Source organism: Thalassophryne amazonica, chromosome 20 (genome assembly GCF_902500255.1).
Source record: "Thalassophryne amazonica chromosome 20, fThaAma1.1, whole genome shotgun sequence".
In the NCBI taxonomy this organism is placed as follows: Eukaryota; Metazoa; Chordata; class Actinopteri; order Batrachoidiformes; family Batrachoididae; genus Thalassophryne; species Thalassophryne amazonica.
This window is the reverse complement of record NC_047122.1, coordinates 60,028,374-60,048,430: the sequence shown is the minus strand read 5'-3', so window position 1 is coordinate 60,048,430 and position 20,057 is coordinate 60,028,374. Positions and strand designations below refer to the sequence as shown.

At 40.5% G+C, this 20,057-nt stretch overlaps 1 protein-coding gene across 2 annotated transcripts in view; it reads right to left on the bottom strand.

The window, feature by feature from the left end:
* Positions 1-20,057, bottom strand: part of trit1 (tRNA isopentenyltransferase 1) — a 74,735-nt gene that overhangs the window by 36,381 nt on the left and 18,297 nt on the right. Inside the window, exons 2-6 of one of the 2 annotated variants that reach the window (XM_034160942.1) lie at positions 12,902-13,042; positions 7,910-8,008; positions 5,831-5,985; positions 3,452-3,594; positions 1,201-1,312 (exon numbers count right to left, since the gene is read on the bottom strand). In XM_034160942.1, coding sequence (XP_034016833.1) covers positions 1,201-1,312; positions 3,452-3,594; positions 5,831-5,985; positions 7,910-8,008; positions 12,902-13,042 — 650 coding nt within the window. The remainder of the gene's footprint in view (positions 1-1,200; positions 1,313-3,451; positions 3,595-5,830; positions 5,986-7,909; positions 8,009-12,901; positions 13,043-20,057) is intronic. The other variant, XM_034160943.1, reaches the window with a different exon arrangement.

Sequence of the window (20,057 nt, the reverse complement as noted above, 5' to 3'; positions counted from 1 at the left end):
ATCATACATCAAAATGTCAAGCGAAGTCTCCTCTACAAATGTATCCACTTAAATCACATGTCAACTAGCCACAGCTCAAACGCCAAGCAAATAAAGACATAAATCGGAATTCATTTTTTGGGCAAGAAAAACTAATTTACTCTTACCAAGTATTGTTTACTTTCAATTTTTTTTTCTTTTTTTTGCATCCACAACATCCCCTAGGACCTGTCTTATAGCTGATCCAAAGTTTTGCATTGTTGATCTTGTACAAGCTGAGAAATAAATCATAATGTATGGGTATGTGATTTTGGTGAAACAGGACCTAGGGTTTAAGAGGCTAACACCGAAAACCCCATTTAATGTATATTTTACATTATATCTCAGTCAAACGTGCCCCAATCACTCTCATATTTGAAAGTGAGGTGCAGACTGGCACTCATTATCACCTGACAAAGTTTGATCTGGATCTGATCTGGACTGTGGATTTTGTGGACATTTGAATTTAATACTGAAAAGCCCATTTGATGTACATTTTGCATTGTATCTCAATCAAAAGTGCCTCAATCATTCTCATATTTGAACATGAGGTGCAAACTGACACTCAATGAATAGACTAAGTTTGATCTGCGTCTGATCTGTATTGTGGATTGAGCAGATATTGGATTTTAACACTCTGCGTCTGATGCAGATGGAAAAGCGCTATATAAATGCAGTCCAACACTGAAAAGCCATCCATCCATCTTCTACTGCTTAGTTTAATTAAGGGTTGCGGGGGGCTGGAGCCTATCCCAGCAGTGATAGAGCACGAGGCGGGGTATACCCAGGACAGGACGCTAGTCTGTCGCAGGGCCACAAACAGACAAACAAACACAGACACCCACACACACACCTACAGACAATTTGTTAAAGATTCCAATCCACCTAACCCGCATGTCTTTGGATGTGGGAGGAAACCGGAGCACCCGGAGGAAACCCACGCAAACACGGGGAGAACATGCAAACTCCACACAGAAAGGCCACGGGAATTGAACCCACAACCTTCTCGCTGTGAGGCAACAGTGCTATCCACTAAGCCACTGTGCTGCCCCTGAAAAGCCATTTTGATCTATATTTTATATTATAGTTTAGCTTATAAAAGCTCTTTTTTCCAAGGTAAAAATTTATAGAATTGGCGGAGGTTTGCGCTCTACAGTGCTCTGGTTTCGGTTGATTCTTTACCTGTGTTCCTGGACTTTGTGCTGATTGTAGCGAGTGTGAAAGTCTCTGAGCTCCTCTATGAGTCCTGCAGACAACATCTCATCAACACGAGCATCCAACCGCTGGTCCAGCACTGCAAAGACAAAATGCACGTTGTTTGTGTGCACCGTGTCAAAGTGCATACAGAGATGCTCACAGAAAAAAAAAGAAACAGATCTCATCAGGATTTGGTATGCGGATTGGTCTGCGACGGCATTAACGTTATCTGGAAGTTGCAGTTTTTCCCCTCCATTCTTTGAAGCCCCGTCAGGTTTCACGGGAACCCTGAGTTTGCAGCGTCTAGTCACCTCAGACACACATTTTCAAGCTGGACTGAGATTCAGCAACTTCAGAACATTAACATTGTGGCTTTAAGGCGTGTATGTGCACGTTTTGCTTTAATAATGTAATTTTATTGCTAAAAGCAAAATCAACTTTCACTTAAATCACGTGTTTCTTGCAAACTGCATCCAAAGGAGGACACATCCAGGCTGGACAAACTGATCAGACGGGCTGGCTCTGTGGTTGTCATGAAGCTGGACTTTTACAGCTGGACGCTACAGAACACAAGCTGGCATCGCTGGCTACTTTCATTCCTGGTGACGGTGACAGAGAAGGGAACAATGGACAAACTGCTGGACATTATGGACAAAGCCAGTCACCCTCTGCACACCATCGTCAGCAACCTGAGGAGACTGCACTAAAGCATCCAAGTGCACTGAAAACCTCCTTCATCCCTCAGATCATCAGACTGTAGAACTCCTCACTCGGGGCGAGGAGGAATAACAGGAAGACAGAGGACGGGAAGGAGAGGAACAGTAGTAGCCAGTAAACCAGTACTGATCAGTATGTCTGGTATTTATATTGCAAACTGTTTTTCTTTTTTACTTTCATTTTGATACTCTGTGTGCTTCTTACCCTGTGTACTGCTATACAATCTTGTTGGAACCTCAGTTTCCCTGAGGGAGCTTTCCCAAGGAATCAAAGTTCTATTTAATCTCATCTAGGATTTACCAGTAGTTTGATGCATACTTGTTGTCTTTACAATGAATGCTTCAGGGCTCACACTGGTCTCTTGGTGGCTTCCCTCACTTGCACTTTTTTCAAACAACTTTTTAGTGGCGTACATTGGAGTGCTTTTTTTCCACCCTCATAGTGCAATTTTATTGTGACACTGACTCATAATGTACTGGACCATCCAGACACGAGCAGATTTATACAACAATCCACTGAAACTCTTGGTAAAATATAGGCCATCTCAGTCTCATTAATTATATGATTTCCATAGTCAATTTGTTAAACCATGTGTCATCTTAAAGAAGGTGAATTAATCCAAATCACTTATTTCTCTTTTTCTTTTATTGCAGATGCTTTACAGCACTTTAGGATTTGCAAAATTATGCAATAATTGTGTGTGAATTAAAGCCATAGACAGACAGATATAGGTTGGCCAATATCAGATGATATGATCCTTTCACAAATACATCGTTATCGCTGTTATTTTTGCCGTTATTTTTTACAGAATAGATAATGCAGAAAAAACACTTTGCCTGTTGGAAATGATGAACATTACACAGTTTGTCCAGCAAAGGGTGCTTCCGAAAGCATTATTTACAATGCTGCCAAGCATGGCTAGGACTCCGACACCCCTTGGTCACGCTACAAAGAGAGAGAAAACAAGCAGCGCGCGTTCATTTTCAATCAGAATGGGCGTTTTACAGCAACAAGAGATGAGTGGTCCCTAAGTTACAACACAGGTGGGTCAAAAAATAGACATGAATATGAGTGAAGGCATTGTGATGTACATTGGTTGGTTGTTGGTACATATAAAGTTCATGCTTGAACTGTAAAACATTGAGCCTTAATTACATTTCTTCATCATAAGGGTTTGATAAAGAAATGCTATGACTTTTTTTTTTTAACCACATCGGCAGACATAAGAAATAAAGTTTATACTCTCCAATATCTGTTGCATCAGGCCCCTCCAAAAAATCCAAGTCAGCCTCTCTCTAGTATAAATACAAACAGTAGTGGCTAGGCTAGGCCTGGGAAATGAAAGGAACTAATAATCAAGCTACATTAACTTCAAACACACCTGCTCCTATTTTCCATTATGCATGTGATGATAAGATTATACCTGCCACGAGTCCAGACATGTCCGGGAGGTATCAGTGTTCCATGGGATATTACATAAGCATGTCAAATTTGTTTGTGTGTGCGCGTGTGTATTTACCATCCATCTTAGCATGCAGCCAGAAAATGCACGGGTCGGGGAACCTCAGAGGCCCCCCAAGTCCATTGGCACCATCCTGCGCCCTCTGCTCCTCCAGCCAGCGACTATGAGGAACCCCAGTCTTTTCGTGCACTTGCAAACTCCTGCAAATTATGACCAAAATCATGATGACGAAATCTGCACCCTCACCAGTACATGACGGCAAATCATACACACTGTAGCTTTAATAGAATTTCCTTTCATCTGCACAGTGAATTTAGGTTTCCCCGCCTGTATGTACCTGTTAAATCCAGACTAAATTTAAACCTGTTACCAACCTCTGAGTAAACACGACTATAAAAGCACAACAATCAACACAACACACAGTACACCACATCCCATCTGCTCCACGCCTGCTCTCAGTCTGCATTCAGCTCACGTTCCACATTTCAGATGTCAAGATTCAAACTGAAAGCAAAGGTTTTAGTCGCGTCTGACTGCAGCTCAGAGGTTATGATGGAAAAAATTATTCCCGTCCCCACCCGTCAGCTGGAAGAACAGGGTAACCTAACCTGCTCGCGCATATTACCTGAGTGCCATGACTGCAGTGTGTGTGTGTGTGTTCTGGTTCACTGTAGAATGGACGGACACTCATACGCAGTAACTACTCGATACAGAACACAAGCCTGGGAGGCTACTTTCATCGCTGCTTCTCTACCTGTGTTTGATCCTGTAATCCTACTCAACAGAATGAGGATCAAAGGTCAAAGAGATCAAAGGAGTCTTGAGTTACTCAGTTACAGCTACAGTACTTACAGTAGTTTTGTTCAGTTAACTAGTTAGTCAGTTGCCTTTACTTCAGTTTCCTTACTTACGTATAGTCTCAAGTGTCCTTCTCACTTTTACTCTGTTAGCTGCAATCAGTCAGTTACTTCACTAAGTTACAGTTAACATGTTAGTTGATGAGTTGTTTGGTTGATATTACTTATAGGTTACTTGCCTTTGAACAAGTAGAGCCAGTTACTCAATTGGATAAGTAGTTGGGCTACGAGTAGAGGTGGGCGATACCGGGAACTTTGGTATTGATTCAATAAAGTAAATACAGGCCCAGTATCGCCGATATCGATACTTTTTCATATTTAAGCTTCATAGATCCAAAGGATCCAAAAGATCTAGGATAGAATTTCGCCAAACGTTGTACGCGACAACAAAATACTTTATTATCACAATCAACATTTTTGTTTAAAAAATATCACTCAACACAACTTAAAACAAAATCTCCTGAGGTTGAGGGCTGACAGACCACAATACAAGGGTGCGCTGCACCGTGTTGTGTGACACAGCGCAGCGCTGCTCTTACAGACACAGTAGACTTTGATGAATCTGTGTGCACAGCAGTCAGTGCGTGCGGGAGAGAAAATTGTTCAATATCAATACCAGCATTGGTATCGATATTAGGATCATTCCGCCCACCTCTAGCTACGAGTACTCAGAGCTGAGTTTGACTGTCGGTCATACTACCCGTCTGTGTCCTTGGACAAAACACTTCAACTGCATTGTTCTAGTCCACCAACCTGTAACTGGGTACTAGAATTGGCTGGAGAAGTAACCTGCATTGGACTAGAGTCCAGTCCAGGGGAGTCGTAGATGCTCATCTGCTTCGCCCAATGGAATTTGGGAATAAGCATCAGCACCAACAGGCCTCAGTGTCTATACAGGACTTACTACGACACCGACTGATCTGTTAGCTCATCGCAGCCGGAGGCCTACCTCTCCACCAAACTTAACAGGAAGTGGTTCATCTTTTTGAGATATCCTGTTGGCGAATAAACAACACAGGAAACATAACCCGTTTTATTCTATTTCTTTTCTCGGCTGGCGCAGTAGATCTTCCATCTTCATCTCAACTCGTCCTCTGCACCTTCTTCTGTCGCACACAGACAACAAGCTCATTTTTCTGTTAACAGGAACAACAAGCCTCTCACTGATCGATTCCTTTGGACTTAGTGGACAGCGGCGGTGCCAAACAGGAAGATGAGTAAGGCGGGTGCTGAGACACACACACACACACACACACACACACACACACGTGTGTAGCTCTGTAGGGTTCCTCTCCCTGCTCCCAGACACTTATGACATTTTTGCCTATTCAGTGGTGAAAAGAAGCGGTTTACGAACAGCTGTTCAGCCCACAACAATTATAGCTTTTTAACTCAATGCTCGACCCACTGCGTTCATTTTCATCCCATGCAGAAAGTTGAATCCAAAAACATCTAAAAAGCGGGTCCAGTTTGAAAAAAAATCCAGAACTTCCCCTTTAATCCCATATTTGCAAAGTGCAGTGACATGGCATTGTCATGGTGGGGGACCACCTTTGACGCACAGTGCCAACTGTCTCACCTGGAAATCTTGCGTATGTCATTGTGATGTAACATGGCGGCCATTTTGGGGTCCACCTTCATCAGTCGCTCGTATAACTTGGCTCCTTCAAGTTTCTCCAAGTCCAGTTTTCTCTTTGAAGCTCCATTTACTCCTTCGTCAAAGTCCTCGCCCAGCTGTGTAAAACTTTAGAGTTGGTCTTCATGTACTCATATGCAAGTTTGGTTGAGAAATAACACACAATAGAAATCGAAAGTTAGGCAACTATAACTCACACGGTGCTTAATAGTTTTATTTACTTTTTACAGTTAAATACAGTTGGGGTTCCATGCTGAGCATCACCAAAGACAATTGACTGTGCCTACAGTATCTACCCTGCTTAAAAGGAAAATTTAAGCTTGAAACAGGCTGTTGTAGAATCTGTGACATATGTTACAGATGTTCGTGTCTGAACTCCTGTATGATCTAAGACATGGTCAATAAATTGGTCTGTTACAGGGTGCTGTTCTACCGCGATCAGCCACGAACCAAAAAAAAAAAAAAAAAAAAGGTACAGAAAACGGGATTAAATGACTGAATTTGGCTTGGCTGCCAACAGGCTGGCTTATAAGGTGCAGACCTGGCAACCTGCCCAAAAATGAAAGAAAAGAGCTGTGTCCTTGGCCAGACATGGTCAAAAACTGCAACAAATGCTGCTCCAGCTTTACATTTTTACCCTCTATGGATCAAACACGTTTCAAGCCGTAGTCACTACAAATAGCCCCTTTAAACACATCTGAACATGACTGAAGCCGTTCAGACTACAAATACCCTGAAGTTACCACATATTATCAACGATTTTGAGAAATGCAATGAAATTTTTGAACGGTTCAAACATTGGACGCTGATTTTGAATCTGGTGCCAATGATGGCCGCAACTACTACGTATACCAAGTTTGTTCAAGATTGACAAAGATGGATCAAGAAGTTACTATGATGCTTCAGAATGTGCCCCAGTTTGCAATTCGGGATTAAACAGGAAGGAATGGCGCTCTGTGGAATAGCCCTATAAATCTATGAACCCAAAGCCAACTTTGACCAGTATTGATCAGTATGTCTGGTATTTATATTGCAAACTGTTTTTTTTTTTTACTTTCGTTTTTGATACTCTGTGTGCTTCTTACCCTGTGTGCTGCTATACAATGCTGCTGGAAACTCAGTTTCCCTGAGGGAGCTTTCCTAAGGGATCAATAAAGTTCTATCAAAACTAATCTAGGATTTACCAGTAGTCTGACACATACTTATTGTCTTTACAATGAATGCTTCAGGTCTCACACTGGTCTCTTGGTGGCTTCTCTCACTTGCACTTTTTTCAATCAACTTTTTAGTGGTGTACATTGGGGTGCTTTTTTCACCCTCATAGTACAAATTTATTGTCACACTGACTCACAATGCATTGGATCATCCAGACACGAGCAGATTTATACAACAATCCACTGAAACTCTTGGTTAAATATAGGCCATCTCAGTCTCATTAATTATATGATTTCCATAGTCAATTTGTTAAACCATGTGTTATCTTAAAGGAGGTGAATTAATCAGAATCAGTTATTTCTCTCTCTTTTATTGCAGATGCTTTACAGCTAATTGGTATCACTCAAGGTGACTAAACATTTGCATTCTAGCCTTGGTACACTGCACCATGGCCTACACGGGGTCGACATTTAAAGATGCTCCAAGTACACTGAAAAGTACCCCACACCACATTATTTGTCTGATCATAAAGATTTCAAAAAGCATAGTTTAGTCTTCGTATGACTGAATGTAACAGAGCTCCTTTCGTTTAGAGGCATAATATTAATACTTGTTTCAAACACCCGCTGACCTGTATTAGCCTGATGAATGGCGTGGAATAAAAGTCCTAACTTAAACATATTAAGCTGCATTCAAGTGCACCAAAATCTGAATATCCCGAGACTCTGAAAGGATCACATGCTGAGCTCAAATGCAGTACTTTTTTCCTCATAAAGGAGAATGGGCGAAGATAAATGAGCTAAATGAATGAGATCAATTCCATGACGAGGCGTCGACGCAGTGAGCGGTGTGTCTGTTGGTACCCACCCCTGTGTCCACCAGCACTTTCCACAGCAGGGACTCAATGTAATAGTTTGTCCCGCCTACAATGATGGGCAGTTTGTTTTCTCTGTGCATATCTTCTATGTGGAGTTGAGTAAAGGAACAATGACATCACATGGAAAAGAACAAAACCATCACAATTTCAGCTGGCACTCAGTTCTCCCAACATAAAGCTGTTGCACAAAAAACAAGAAGAACTCAAAAATGAAATCAATTAATTCTTGCACTTGTGAAATTACATTCACAATGTAGTTCAGCGCATCGCTGAGTGACTGGTATTGCTGTTTTGCAAAGCAATACCTCGTTTTTCTGGAAAATAGAGTTTGCATTTTCAAAGACGCTCCTTTAATACTTTCACATTTGACAAATATTTACTACTCTTCTGAGGTACATGAGCCAGTTCCACCAAACCTGTTGGATGTACATAGACTGACCCCACAATTGCCGTTTAGGGGCTCGTTTTGGCAATGGTCAAGGTCACTGGGATCAAAGGTTAAATTTTTGGTTTACCTGCCTGCTTGGTCCTACTCCTTTAGCTAGTTTCTGCCAGACTTGGTATGTGGATGATACTTAAACCCAGAAGTGGTCGAGACTGTTTTTGGTCAAGGTCATTGGGGTCAAAGACCAAAATTATAATTTTCATTCTGATGTACCCCAAACTTGGCACATTATATGTAGGTTGGTTCTGGAAGTGCACAGGCAAGATCTAATTTGCAAAAGGTCAATCACAATGAGTATCAAGGTCATTAGTGTCAAATTTTACAATTTAAGTTTTCACTCTGATTTGCATTGAACTTGGGACACATATCAGGGTAGGTTCCAGAAGTGCTCAGCAAGATCAAATTTGCCAAAAATCAATCTTTGGAGCCAAGGTCATTGGGGTCAAAGACCAAAATTATAATTTTTCACTTTGATGTATCCCAAACTTGGCAAATTATATGTAGGTTGGTTCTGGAACTGCAAAGGCGAGATCTAATTTGCCAAAGGTCAATAATTGGGTCTCAAGGTCATTGGTGTCAAAGTTTACAGTTTAAATTTTCACTCCGACTTGCATTGAACTTGGGACACATATCAGGGTAGGTTCCAGAAGTGCTCAGCAAGATCAAATTTGCCAAAAATCAATCTTTCGAGCCAAGGTCATTGGGGTCAAAGACCAAAATTATAATTTTTCACTTTGATGTATCCCAAAACTGGCACATTATATGTAGGTTGGTTCTGGAACTTCAAAGGCGAGATCTAATTTGCCAAAGGTCAATAATTGGGTCTCAAGGTCATTGGTGTCAAAGTTTACAGTTTAAGTTTTCACTCCGACTTGCATTGAACTTGGGACACATATCAGGGTAGGTTCCAGAAGTGCTCAGCAAGATAAAATTCACCAAAGATCAATCATTGGGACCAAGGACATATCTGCCTGTCTGTTTATTGGGCTACTCCTCACATGTCCTTTTGATCATTCCTACATAACTTGGTACATCAACAAAGGTTGGCCCAGAAAATGCCATTGGATTCCAGAATTGCCCTGGCAAGGTCAGCCAGCTGTCAAACATTTGGGTGACGGTTGAGATTGTTGGGCTTAAATGTCTGATTGCTGTAGCTGTTAATGTCTTCATGTTAGTACAGCAGATAATTGTAAGAATCGTTCAAATCCGGTTACAAGCACCAAAATTTGACTGTGTATACCTTTTGGTACATATTGTACAAAAATAACTTTAGCCATTTGAATTTTCAATAGGGGGCCAAGTAGGGGTCAATTAAAAAAATTGCACAGGGGTCAAAATTAAAAAATGTTCCAATCATATTGAAAGTGATACCACATTATGTGTCTGAAGATAATGATTCCAAAAAGGTATAGTTTGGACTATCTGTGACTTAATGCTCTGGAGTTATGGGATAAAAACAGCAAGAATGATGACAAAGGCCAGTTTCAGTTTGTACAGAGGTCAAAAGTTAAAGTTGCTCCAGTTTTGGTAAAATGTGGTGCAAATTATTGGCTGAACTAATAGGATTAACAAATGGAATAGTTCTGACTGTGTTGAATATTTGGTCTCCAAAGTAAAGGTCAAACAATGTCGACGTCCATTGGATTCTATGATATGTGACATATGTTACCCCATAACATCATAATTAAGCATGACACATGGTGGAAACTATTCCTTTTTAAAACCCTATTAACTCAACCAATAATTTGCATCATATTTTACCATAATTGGAGCAACTTTAACTTCTGACCCCTGTACAAACTGAAAGTGACCTTTGTCACCATACTTGTTTTTACCCCATAACTCCAGAACATTCAGTCACACATAGTCCAAACTATACCTTTTGGAATCTCTGTGATCAGACACATAATGTGGTATAGCTTTCAATATGATTGGAACTTTTTTTTTTTTTTTTTTACCCCTATGCAGTTCTTCAATTGGCCACCTACTGAAAATTCAAATGGCTAACGTTATTCTTCTAAAATATGTACCAAAAGGTATACAGTCAAACTTTGGTGCTTGTAACTGGATTTGAAGGATTCCTCTGCAAATATTCTGTTATCTGCTGCACTATGTGGAGACAATTACACAGATCGACTCATCTCCACTTTCCAACCGTCTGAAATACAGAGCTCTCCCCATTACCGATACCATCCGTGACTGTGTGACTCACATTAAATCAAAATTCGAGTCAATTTCCGAAACAAAAGGCGGCATAACCGGGCATTCATCCGATCACCTTTACATTTGTTCCATATTCATTACTGATATTTCTGGTGTCAACTTGAGGGGTTTTACTGAGCAGTTGGTGTGGAGTTTGTAATAAAAGGCCAATATTGACTCCATGTGTCCAGTTGATGATCTTATCAGCTACACTGCCCTCAGTTACTGTAAATGCAGACAAAAATTAGTAATACCATGTGATAATGCTGTTGGAAGTCTTGTTTAATGTGTATTTGTCTAATATTGACCTGGAAAGACATTGTTTATCAAGTGTTCCAATGAGGATGTTACATTTACGGTCCACGTGCTGTGTTTGTGTGCAGAATCACCAAACTACAGTTCTTGCCTGTTGACATTTTCCAGATTTTCTGCACTGCCTCCTGCTGTAAACTCTGCCAGTTATTTCGTCGCCACTTACACTGACCACTTTGAGCTTCTCCATCTGGTTTATCTAATGCAGATATGGCAAAGAACCTGCTATACGACTCTAAATTCAAATTGTCTAAAAGCCTGTTTTTGTTTATTTTGAGTAGAAATGTCGATGTTAGGAGTGGTAAAATGATGACCGGATACCATCCTACATAACACTCTCAAACATGAAGAAATTTGATCTTTTTTGACAGTTATGAATTTTCGAAAATTCGTTCATTGTTAGAGGGTAAGGATTTTTTCAATTTTCCAAGATTTTTCCTGACTTTGACCTTTGATCTATGACCTTGAAAACTGAATGAGTTCTTGCCTATCAGGATATGAATCCTCTGTAAAAATGTCAAGGATATAAGAAAAATTGCAGGCTACAGGCTGTAATAAACAGAGAGACAAACAAACAAAAGGGTGAAAACTTCATTGGTGGAGGCAGTAAAGCAACTTACAAGATTCAGATGATATCTGATTTGATATTTTAATTTTTTTATATATATATATATTTGTCAGTTTGGCTCTAATTTATCCCACTGAAATGTAGTTGACTCCTTGACTGCAGATGTTCAAAAGCTGATATTTGAAAACATGATTAAAGCCGCTTAAAAGCAATTGAAATCAATTCATGTCAAAGAAAGGAACAATCAATGTTGACGATGAAAACAGTTGCCTTTTTTCTGTCAATAGACTCATTAATTGACTCACTTTACCTTCTATTCATCACAGTCACCATATACTTGCCAATTTTTCCAAAAACTTTCTATATGTAAAGCTGAACATTTAAAAAGCATAAAATGTTTGCGAGTTAATGGCTAGATGTGAAATTTTCTGATGTATTCAAACAGCGGGTGAATTGCGCTGTGCCACGCCCTTTACTGCTCTCACTCTTCTTTGCTGTCGCATTTTCTCCTGTCTTGCAGCTTTCCTTCCCCTCGTGCCCTCCCCCCTCCCCCCAGCTCTCCCCCTGTCCCTACTATAGGATAATTAAATAACTCAAACAAGATAAAGGTCCCATCAGCCCCCCCCCCCCCACACACACACACACAGACACACACAGAGAGAGAGAATAGGGTGCAGACTGCACCACCCTGCTTGCAGAGGAAAAGTGCAGAAGACAGGAAGGAGACTGCTGACAAGCGGCGAGGAAAACTGAGGGAGGGGGAAGATGGGAAGAGCTGAAAAGGAGGGGGAGAGCTGAGCAAAGAGACTAAAAGAGGAAAAGAGGAGCAGGTTAAGACTTAGTTTATGTGTGTGGTGTACTGAGTAAAGGACTGATCACTGATGATGTGTCATATGTCCTCCTCCTAACATATCAATCCTGTCAGCCTTCTCCGGCTGTCACCCCACCGCTGCCGCCCCTCCTCCACTGGTCTCCATCGTTTCACTCCTACTTTACAGTTTGAAATCCTCCGCGCTGCTTCTCTCCCTTCTAATCTGCATTCATCATCTCTTCCAGGCAGCGGACTCAAACAGCTCCCGGCCTATTCCCGGAGCTCCCAAATCCCTTCACCGTGCTGCTTCACAATCTATTAATACCGTCCGCAGGTTTACTGTTTTGTCTCGCTACATCTGTGTGATGGGAGTTGTCTTCTGGGAGGGTGTGACTGCCCGATATATATATATATACACGCCGCCGTCACACCCTCCTATAAACATGGTCTCTGGCGATCTGTCGCTGCACCATCTGCTAAACCAGGACACATCTTCTCCACGCAGCTCCTGGCTAATTAATGCACGACAAATCGACCAACTTCTCTCCTACCGTTTAATAATCTGAGGGAAGGTGTGACAGGGAGGAAGGAGGTGTTACGGAAAATCTCGCTCCTGTTGTTGCACATGTTTCCAGGAAGGATATGAGAGCCAGAGCTTTGTTCCGGAACTGCACCACCGTGTAGTTGCTGACCAGCGGGTCCATGAAGCTGATCATGTGATGTTTGCACTGAGCGCATTCCTCAGGTGTCACTTTGTTGGTGATGATGTCCAGACCCCGGTATACCTGAAGACGAAACAAAGCAACCAATCACCAGAGAGTAATCAATAAAAACACAATTAAAGGATGTAAGGAGTGTGTCACGCATCACATTTGCGAGTGTTTTTTTTTCCTGGTCTGTGTTTAGTTAGTTTCATGTGTGTTTGTCTTCATGGTTTTTCACTCTATTAGACTTGCTCCTGTGCTTTTTTTCTGACATCCTTTCCATGTTCTCTTCGTTAGCTTAACTTCCTGTTTCCAGTCTTCTGGGGTTCACAGGCCTCTACACTTCTGTGTTGAACTGTTTTCTGGACTTTATCACTGCTTTTAGAATGTTCTTTCGTCCCCAGATTGTCTCGCTTTACGCCTGCTCTCTCGCGTTATTTCTTCATGTTTACCTTTGTGTTTTTGATCGATGCTGCTTTTGCATGTTTAATCATTTTTGCCTGCTCTTCCTGGTTTTGGTCACCTGTTACGTTTGTTAAATGCACTCTGAATCTCTGCTTGTCTCTTTGGATTAGGTGTGCAGTCAATCTGAGTGACACCTGCCATCCAGGTGACTGATCACTAGTTTGAGCATTTTATTGCAAATATCTGAGATAATTTTACTTTATATGGAGTTAATTGTACTAATGGCCAATCTATGAAGTCTATGCTCCAATATTTTCAAAGCGAGAAATTTTAGTATTAATTAATTTGTACGTTACAACAGTTAGCGGTAATTATTAGTTATTGATAGCTGTACAATGTGAGCTACACTGATAGAGGGACGATTACTGAGGCTACATGCATATCATAGCATTTAATACCTGCATCCAAGCCACCTGTTATTAGTTACCATCCAGTCTGTTACAATATACATTAATCACCTGATGCTGCGTTACGCAGCTTGTTAGCCTTAGCAAGCTTGATAGTTTCAAAGTAGGCCACATGCTACTTCTTTACCTAGAAGTTAGGCAGAGTTAGGCATCACCAAAATGGCGACAGCCAAAACCACGCGCACTTATGCGTCAAACCTGCTCTTCAGAAATCCAACACGATATCACAGAGAGTTTGAGCAGTATTTTTACAATTTCTCAACCTCAGCGAACAGTGTCTCACACAGTCAGCCAGTGTCCAGGTATGGGGTTTCTGTGACATATGTCACAGAAGTGCAAAACAAGCCACTTCAGGTAAAATTCTGCATACAGCTGGAGAGCTTCACCGTGCACAGTGACAGAAGTGGGAGATTTCAGAAACTCCAGACATATGTCACTGCACAGGATGATAAATAACTTATGCTGCACAATACGACCCCTTTAAGTCAATGCTAGCAGTATGGTGTGGAAGCACTCAGACCATTTCTGAAAATTATCCACGCATCCTCTGGCCAGCTTGCGTCACCCTGAGAAGGTCTCCCTCATGGAATGTAACAGCCAAGTGTCAGTCTGTCAACACACACACCCACAGAGATCAGACTGAAGAGTTTGGTAAAGTACTGAAGAGTTTGGTAAAATACTGTCTCAGAGCTGCAGGATCTTTGGATCAACTTCAAACCGGCAACAAGCATGTCACCGATCCACAGTTTGTGGTTATTTATGTCCATAATATGTTTTGGTCCACAGTGGTGGCACAACATGGTATTTCACATCTGGGTGGTGAGCTCGATTTGGATAATGTTCGCGATCTCAAAAATGGGACTAGTAATTTAACCATCTGTCTCTTTCTGTTGTCAGAATACTAAAAAAAAAAAAAAAAAAAGCAATAATAAAATTGCCGAATACATGTTGCTCATGCTGTTGCTCTCAGTCGCCAAGCAAATTTCTATTTAATAAGTTTAAAGTTGTCCATCAAAACAAAGAAACCAGATTATGGGCAATGCCAATATATTATCACTATATGATAGAATCAAGGATGTTGGATGTAAAATAGTCTTTGGTATGTAAAGAGGTGAGACACTTCATGCTGCTACATGGTTTAAAAAAAAAAAAAAAAAACTTCTTCTGGGAAGAAGTCAGTCATTTTATACCTGCTTGATTAGAAAAATGGGGATGTTAGAAGTGCCTGACTGCCCCACAAACTTTCATCATTCTTTCCTTCCGTCAGTCTCTCCATCTATCTAGCTAAGTCATGGCCTCCGAGTTGTAGGGGATGCCAAGGTGTACTGAGTAGGTTCTCTCTGCAACATGTCCGGGGTGTACTACAGGGTTTTGTTCGATGTGGGAATACCCAGAAAATCCCCATAAGGGAGCTTCCCAATTACCAGTAACTCATAGTTACCTATGAACCAACATAAGTAGTGTACTATTATTACTGGGCCATACCAAAATACGAAATGGAGTAAAATGGGGACTGATATTCAGGAAATGGGGTAATATGTAATGGAATGGAGCAGAGTTCACCAGACTGACTCCAAATAAGTAGTTTTATTTAACTGTTTGGCTTTTGTTTTTTGTGAGATGCACTCAGTACATGTACATGTAGTAGGGGCAGGTGCGCCATCTGACATTCAAGAGATGAAACTTCAGTCAATCGGTCAGTCTGCTTCATTTCGTTACGTTTTACCCCATTTCGTTATTATCAATCCCCATTTCGCTAAGCAAATTAAATGAAAGTACTTAACTGAATCATATTTGGAGTCAGTCTGCTCCATTTTGCTACGTTTTACCTCCATTCCGTTATTATCAGTAACCATTTCGCTTAAAAATTATTAAATAAAAGTACTTAATTGAATCACATTTAATCATATTTGGAGTCAGTCTGGGTCAGTCTGCTCCATTTCGTTACATTTTACCCCCATTTCGTGATTAACAGGCTCCACTTCGCCCCATTTTGTCCATTTCGTATTTTAGTATAGTAGTGCCTTATTCTGCAGAGGTTAGCAGTCATCCATATTCCTGCATCTGCTTGCGGTGTGATCCACACTGTCGTCAGGAAGCAGGTACACATGCAGTGTTCATTTGTGCAATTCAGGCAGTGATGGGCACAGTTCTGCTAATCTGCTAACCGCTAATTAGCAAAGCTAATGTTTTCATTAGCAGATTAGCTTTTCAGCTAACTTTGAAAACCATCAGCGGGCCAATTAGTGTCTGCTAAATTCAGTTCTGCTAACTTTCAGTCCACTAACATTTCTTTGAGCTGGTAAAGTGAGTAAATTTAATGGTCAAAAACATTTGTAAACCTTAAAATCATACATGTTAGTTCCTCTTTATGAATGCAGAACGCGAGCTAACACTTCCGGTTCACAGGTCAAAGCACACAAGCGCTGGTAAGAAGACAAGAAGTTACACTGTGGACAAAAACAGTATGTAAGCAGCTCAAAAGTCAGTAATTTTATTTATTTAACTTTCGTGCATTTGTTTTGTGTTTATGAACACAATACAGGTGAGCCGTAGCTCCGTTAATGGTTTATAAATATATAATATAGAGATTGCCTGAATTTACCCAGCAGCCCCTGCGGCGCTTAAACTCGAAACTGGCGTATCAGTAGCAGACAGTGTAATCTGATGTGGCCGCGACCGAGTCAATACTAAAAGTTAGCGGTAACTTCCGCTAAATTTTTTTTAACGGTTTATCATTTTAACATTATAAAACTTAACTTCTCAGTTAGCGGTTTAATTGTTACCGAAGCTAACTTTTCGGTTAGCTGTGCTCACCAGTGGATTCAGGTGATAGAATTTGGTTAATCTTTTATGAATTAGCAACATGGTTTTCTTCTGTGAGGCAAAGATGATAGAAATCCCATGAAATATCCATGGATAAAGGAGACAAGTTGGGCGAAATTCCCAAAACACCAGAGCAGAGGACTTGGAAAGAGCTTCTGCGCCTTGAGGATGAACTTAATTAGACCAGAAACTTGCATTTATACTCAAAACGGTTTGATACAGAAAAGTAATGTGAAGATGGAACTTCTACCAGGGAACCAAGGAAATGTATTCTGGATTAGGAGTGAAACAAAATCATTGATGTAGCAAAAATCACTGGCAGCAAATGGGGGGGGAAAAAAAAAGAAAAAGAAAACGCTATATCACAGACCCAAATTTTGTATATGAAACGTGTTGCGATCGTGAGGTAACGCATATAAAACTGAAGCATAGTTGCTATGCTCTGAATTAGGATGAGATTTAAATACACGTTAAATATGTAGACTGGTGTTGTTTCTTCACAATGACTGGTCATATGTCAGTCTGTCTCAGTGTTCAGTTCAAACAGAGTCATGGTGCAGACCACATCTTCTCCAATACATCTGAACTTCATTGTCAAAAATCTTCAGGCCGTCTAAATCTCACACTCCAAGACTTCTTTAAGCCAATTCTATTGGGATGCAATTACAATCAGAGGAAATTTGTGATGGTGAAATAAAATACAGACATTTTGGTGTCACTGTAATTCCGTTACCATAAACTTACCCATTATGGTGTTTAACACGACTCGCATAGACGCTAATCAACGCAGCTGTGCACTGGTTATTGGTTGTGTCTTTGATGATATTATGTGAGGATTGCATGAGTGAATGTCAATCTTTAGCTCCAACAAAAAACAGGTCAAAATCGGGGAGCCAAGTAGAGCAAGCTGGCGCGATAAATCATTCACGACTTCTCGAGGCGCCGGAAGGACACTGTCAGCAAAAGGAAGGATGGATGGAAAGACCGGCGAACGCATGAAGCAGATAAAGGAAAAGAACAAATCAATGGTCTGGGTACGAAAGAAGTTTGTAATGAGTGAAATCATTTTAGGGGAAGGGACAAACAACAGGAGGAAAAGAGAGCACACAAAACGGCACGGTGTGCTCGTTACAGGGAACAGGATGCTCCCTCGAAATTTGCTCACATTATCCACCAGCATCCCCGCTTGCTGCATCCTCCATTAAATCTGGACTCTACAGAGCGAAAGATGGAGATGGAGACCAGAAGGAAGGCAAAATTGTGGTTTCTGAGCAACTTTTTAAGTTGCTACACAGTAAATTTTGCAGAGTAAAATATACTCTGCTGGGATAACATTCGGTCCCAGTCCAAATAGAGTTAAATACACTCTACTGTCTTGTCAAATCAAGTTTTTCAACTCCAATAAGAGTCATTCACAGCATGACAGTTGATTTTACACTGTGATAGAGTTGATTTAACTCTATTTGGACTGGGACCAAATGTAGTCCTGGCAGAGTATATTTTACTCTGCAAAATTTACTGTGTACTTGAGGGAAAATACCCTGCAGTGGTATACATACAGGAACTACCATATTTCTTGGAGTATTAGCCACATTTTTTTTTCTTTTACTAGTTTGGGAAGTCCTGCGACTTATATAGCGAAAAATCACGCATTTGTTAACCCCCCCTCCCCCGAGCATCCGCGCACCTTTTCTAATGAAAGCTGACTCAACGTTCACCCAAAATGAATGGTTTTATGAAAGTTGGTTAAACACCCACCATGAAATAAAATAATTTTGTGACCTCAAAACATCGCAAAAAAACCAAAAAAGTTTTTCCTCTTCAACAGGCTTTTTTTTTTTTTTTTTTTTTGACAGGTACGATTTTTACAGGGAGGGTCCACTGGTCCTAACCGCTTTATATTATTTGATTGTGTATATTACAACCCCAAACTGATTTTAAAGTTCACAAATAAATGTAATACTTTCAAATAGATAACAAACCAGATCCAGTTTGGTTCAATTCATAAAAAAGAAAACATGATTTTGTTGACATACATCATTAATCACGCATTCGTTAACCCCCCCCCCGAGCATCTGCACACCTTCTTTTCTAATGAAAGTTGAATAAACGTTCACACAAAATTAATGGTTTTATGAAAGTTAATTAAACACCCACCATGAAATAAAATAATTTTATGACCTCAACACATTGTAAAAAGCAAAAATAAAACATGATTCTATTGACATACATCATTAATCAACTTTAATTCTACTGCTTGCCTATAAATGTTGAATTGAAAATCAACAAATAATTGTAATACACCATAATTAAATAGGGTTTTTTTTTTTTTAAATGTTAACACTTTTATAACATTACTTAACCTACTTTAATGCAACATACAGCCTACCATAAATGTACAAACAACAATATGCTCTCCTTAATACTAGGACTAGGACTAGTGGACCCTAGGGCAAGCAGACCCAAGGACAAGTGGGAAGTTCCCCACTTATACTCCCCAAATTTTGGTACTGGGTCGAGCATCACAGTTTCACCAATCGCTAATGGGTCAATCACAGACTTCCCTTCTGATCACAACCAGAAACCAATCAGCTCCTCGACGGGGATTGGGAGAGTGCACACTTCTACCAAGACAGAGCCCTAACGAAAAAAAATTAGCTTCGCTAATTAGCCATTAGCTAGTTAGCCACTGCATTTTAACCACTTTCAGACTTCGGCTTCTTCTCTCCGATTCTCTGAAAAATGTTTACACCCTTTCATTCTCTTAGACAGTAGCAACATTCTCTCTCCGTTTCAATCTCACTGTCTCCACCGCGTCTCGCCATCTTTCCTTTAGTCCAATCTTGCCTGCCGCTAGAAGAACACAGTTCATCTGCATGTTGCCACATTAAAGTGTGTTAAACATACATACACAGCAGTTATTTTAATTTTGCCGTAACGAGGACAAGAAGACCCAGGAGTAAATGCGGGCAGGAGAAGACGGCCGCGTAAATCAGGCAATTAAAAAGAGCCACTTAAGTGGAAGATGTGAAGAGAAAAAGGCTTTACGTGTGAAATGAGAAAGAAATTAAGGCTTCCAGCTGAAGCGGTGAAATGAGCTCCAAGTTGTAGCACTGTTCACATTCATGAAGGAATCAAAAGATTAAAAAAAAAAGAAATAAACATGCAAAATTGATTTGACACATATCCTGAAAGAACTACAACAAAGATATCAGGAGGAGAAAGAAACACCAATAACAGATCGTCTGTTATAACATAATTAAGACTTCAAATGTAGGAAAAACGTCCTTTCCACGGCACGGATTGGAAACGATAAAGTGGAATACTCCAGGTTTTGCTTCAGCGAATGTTGGTTATATTTTACACGCTTCAAGGAAGCATACAGATACTTTACATTA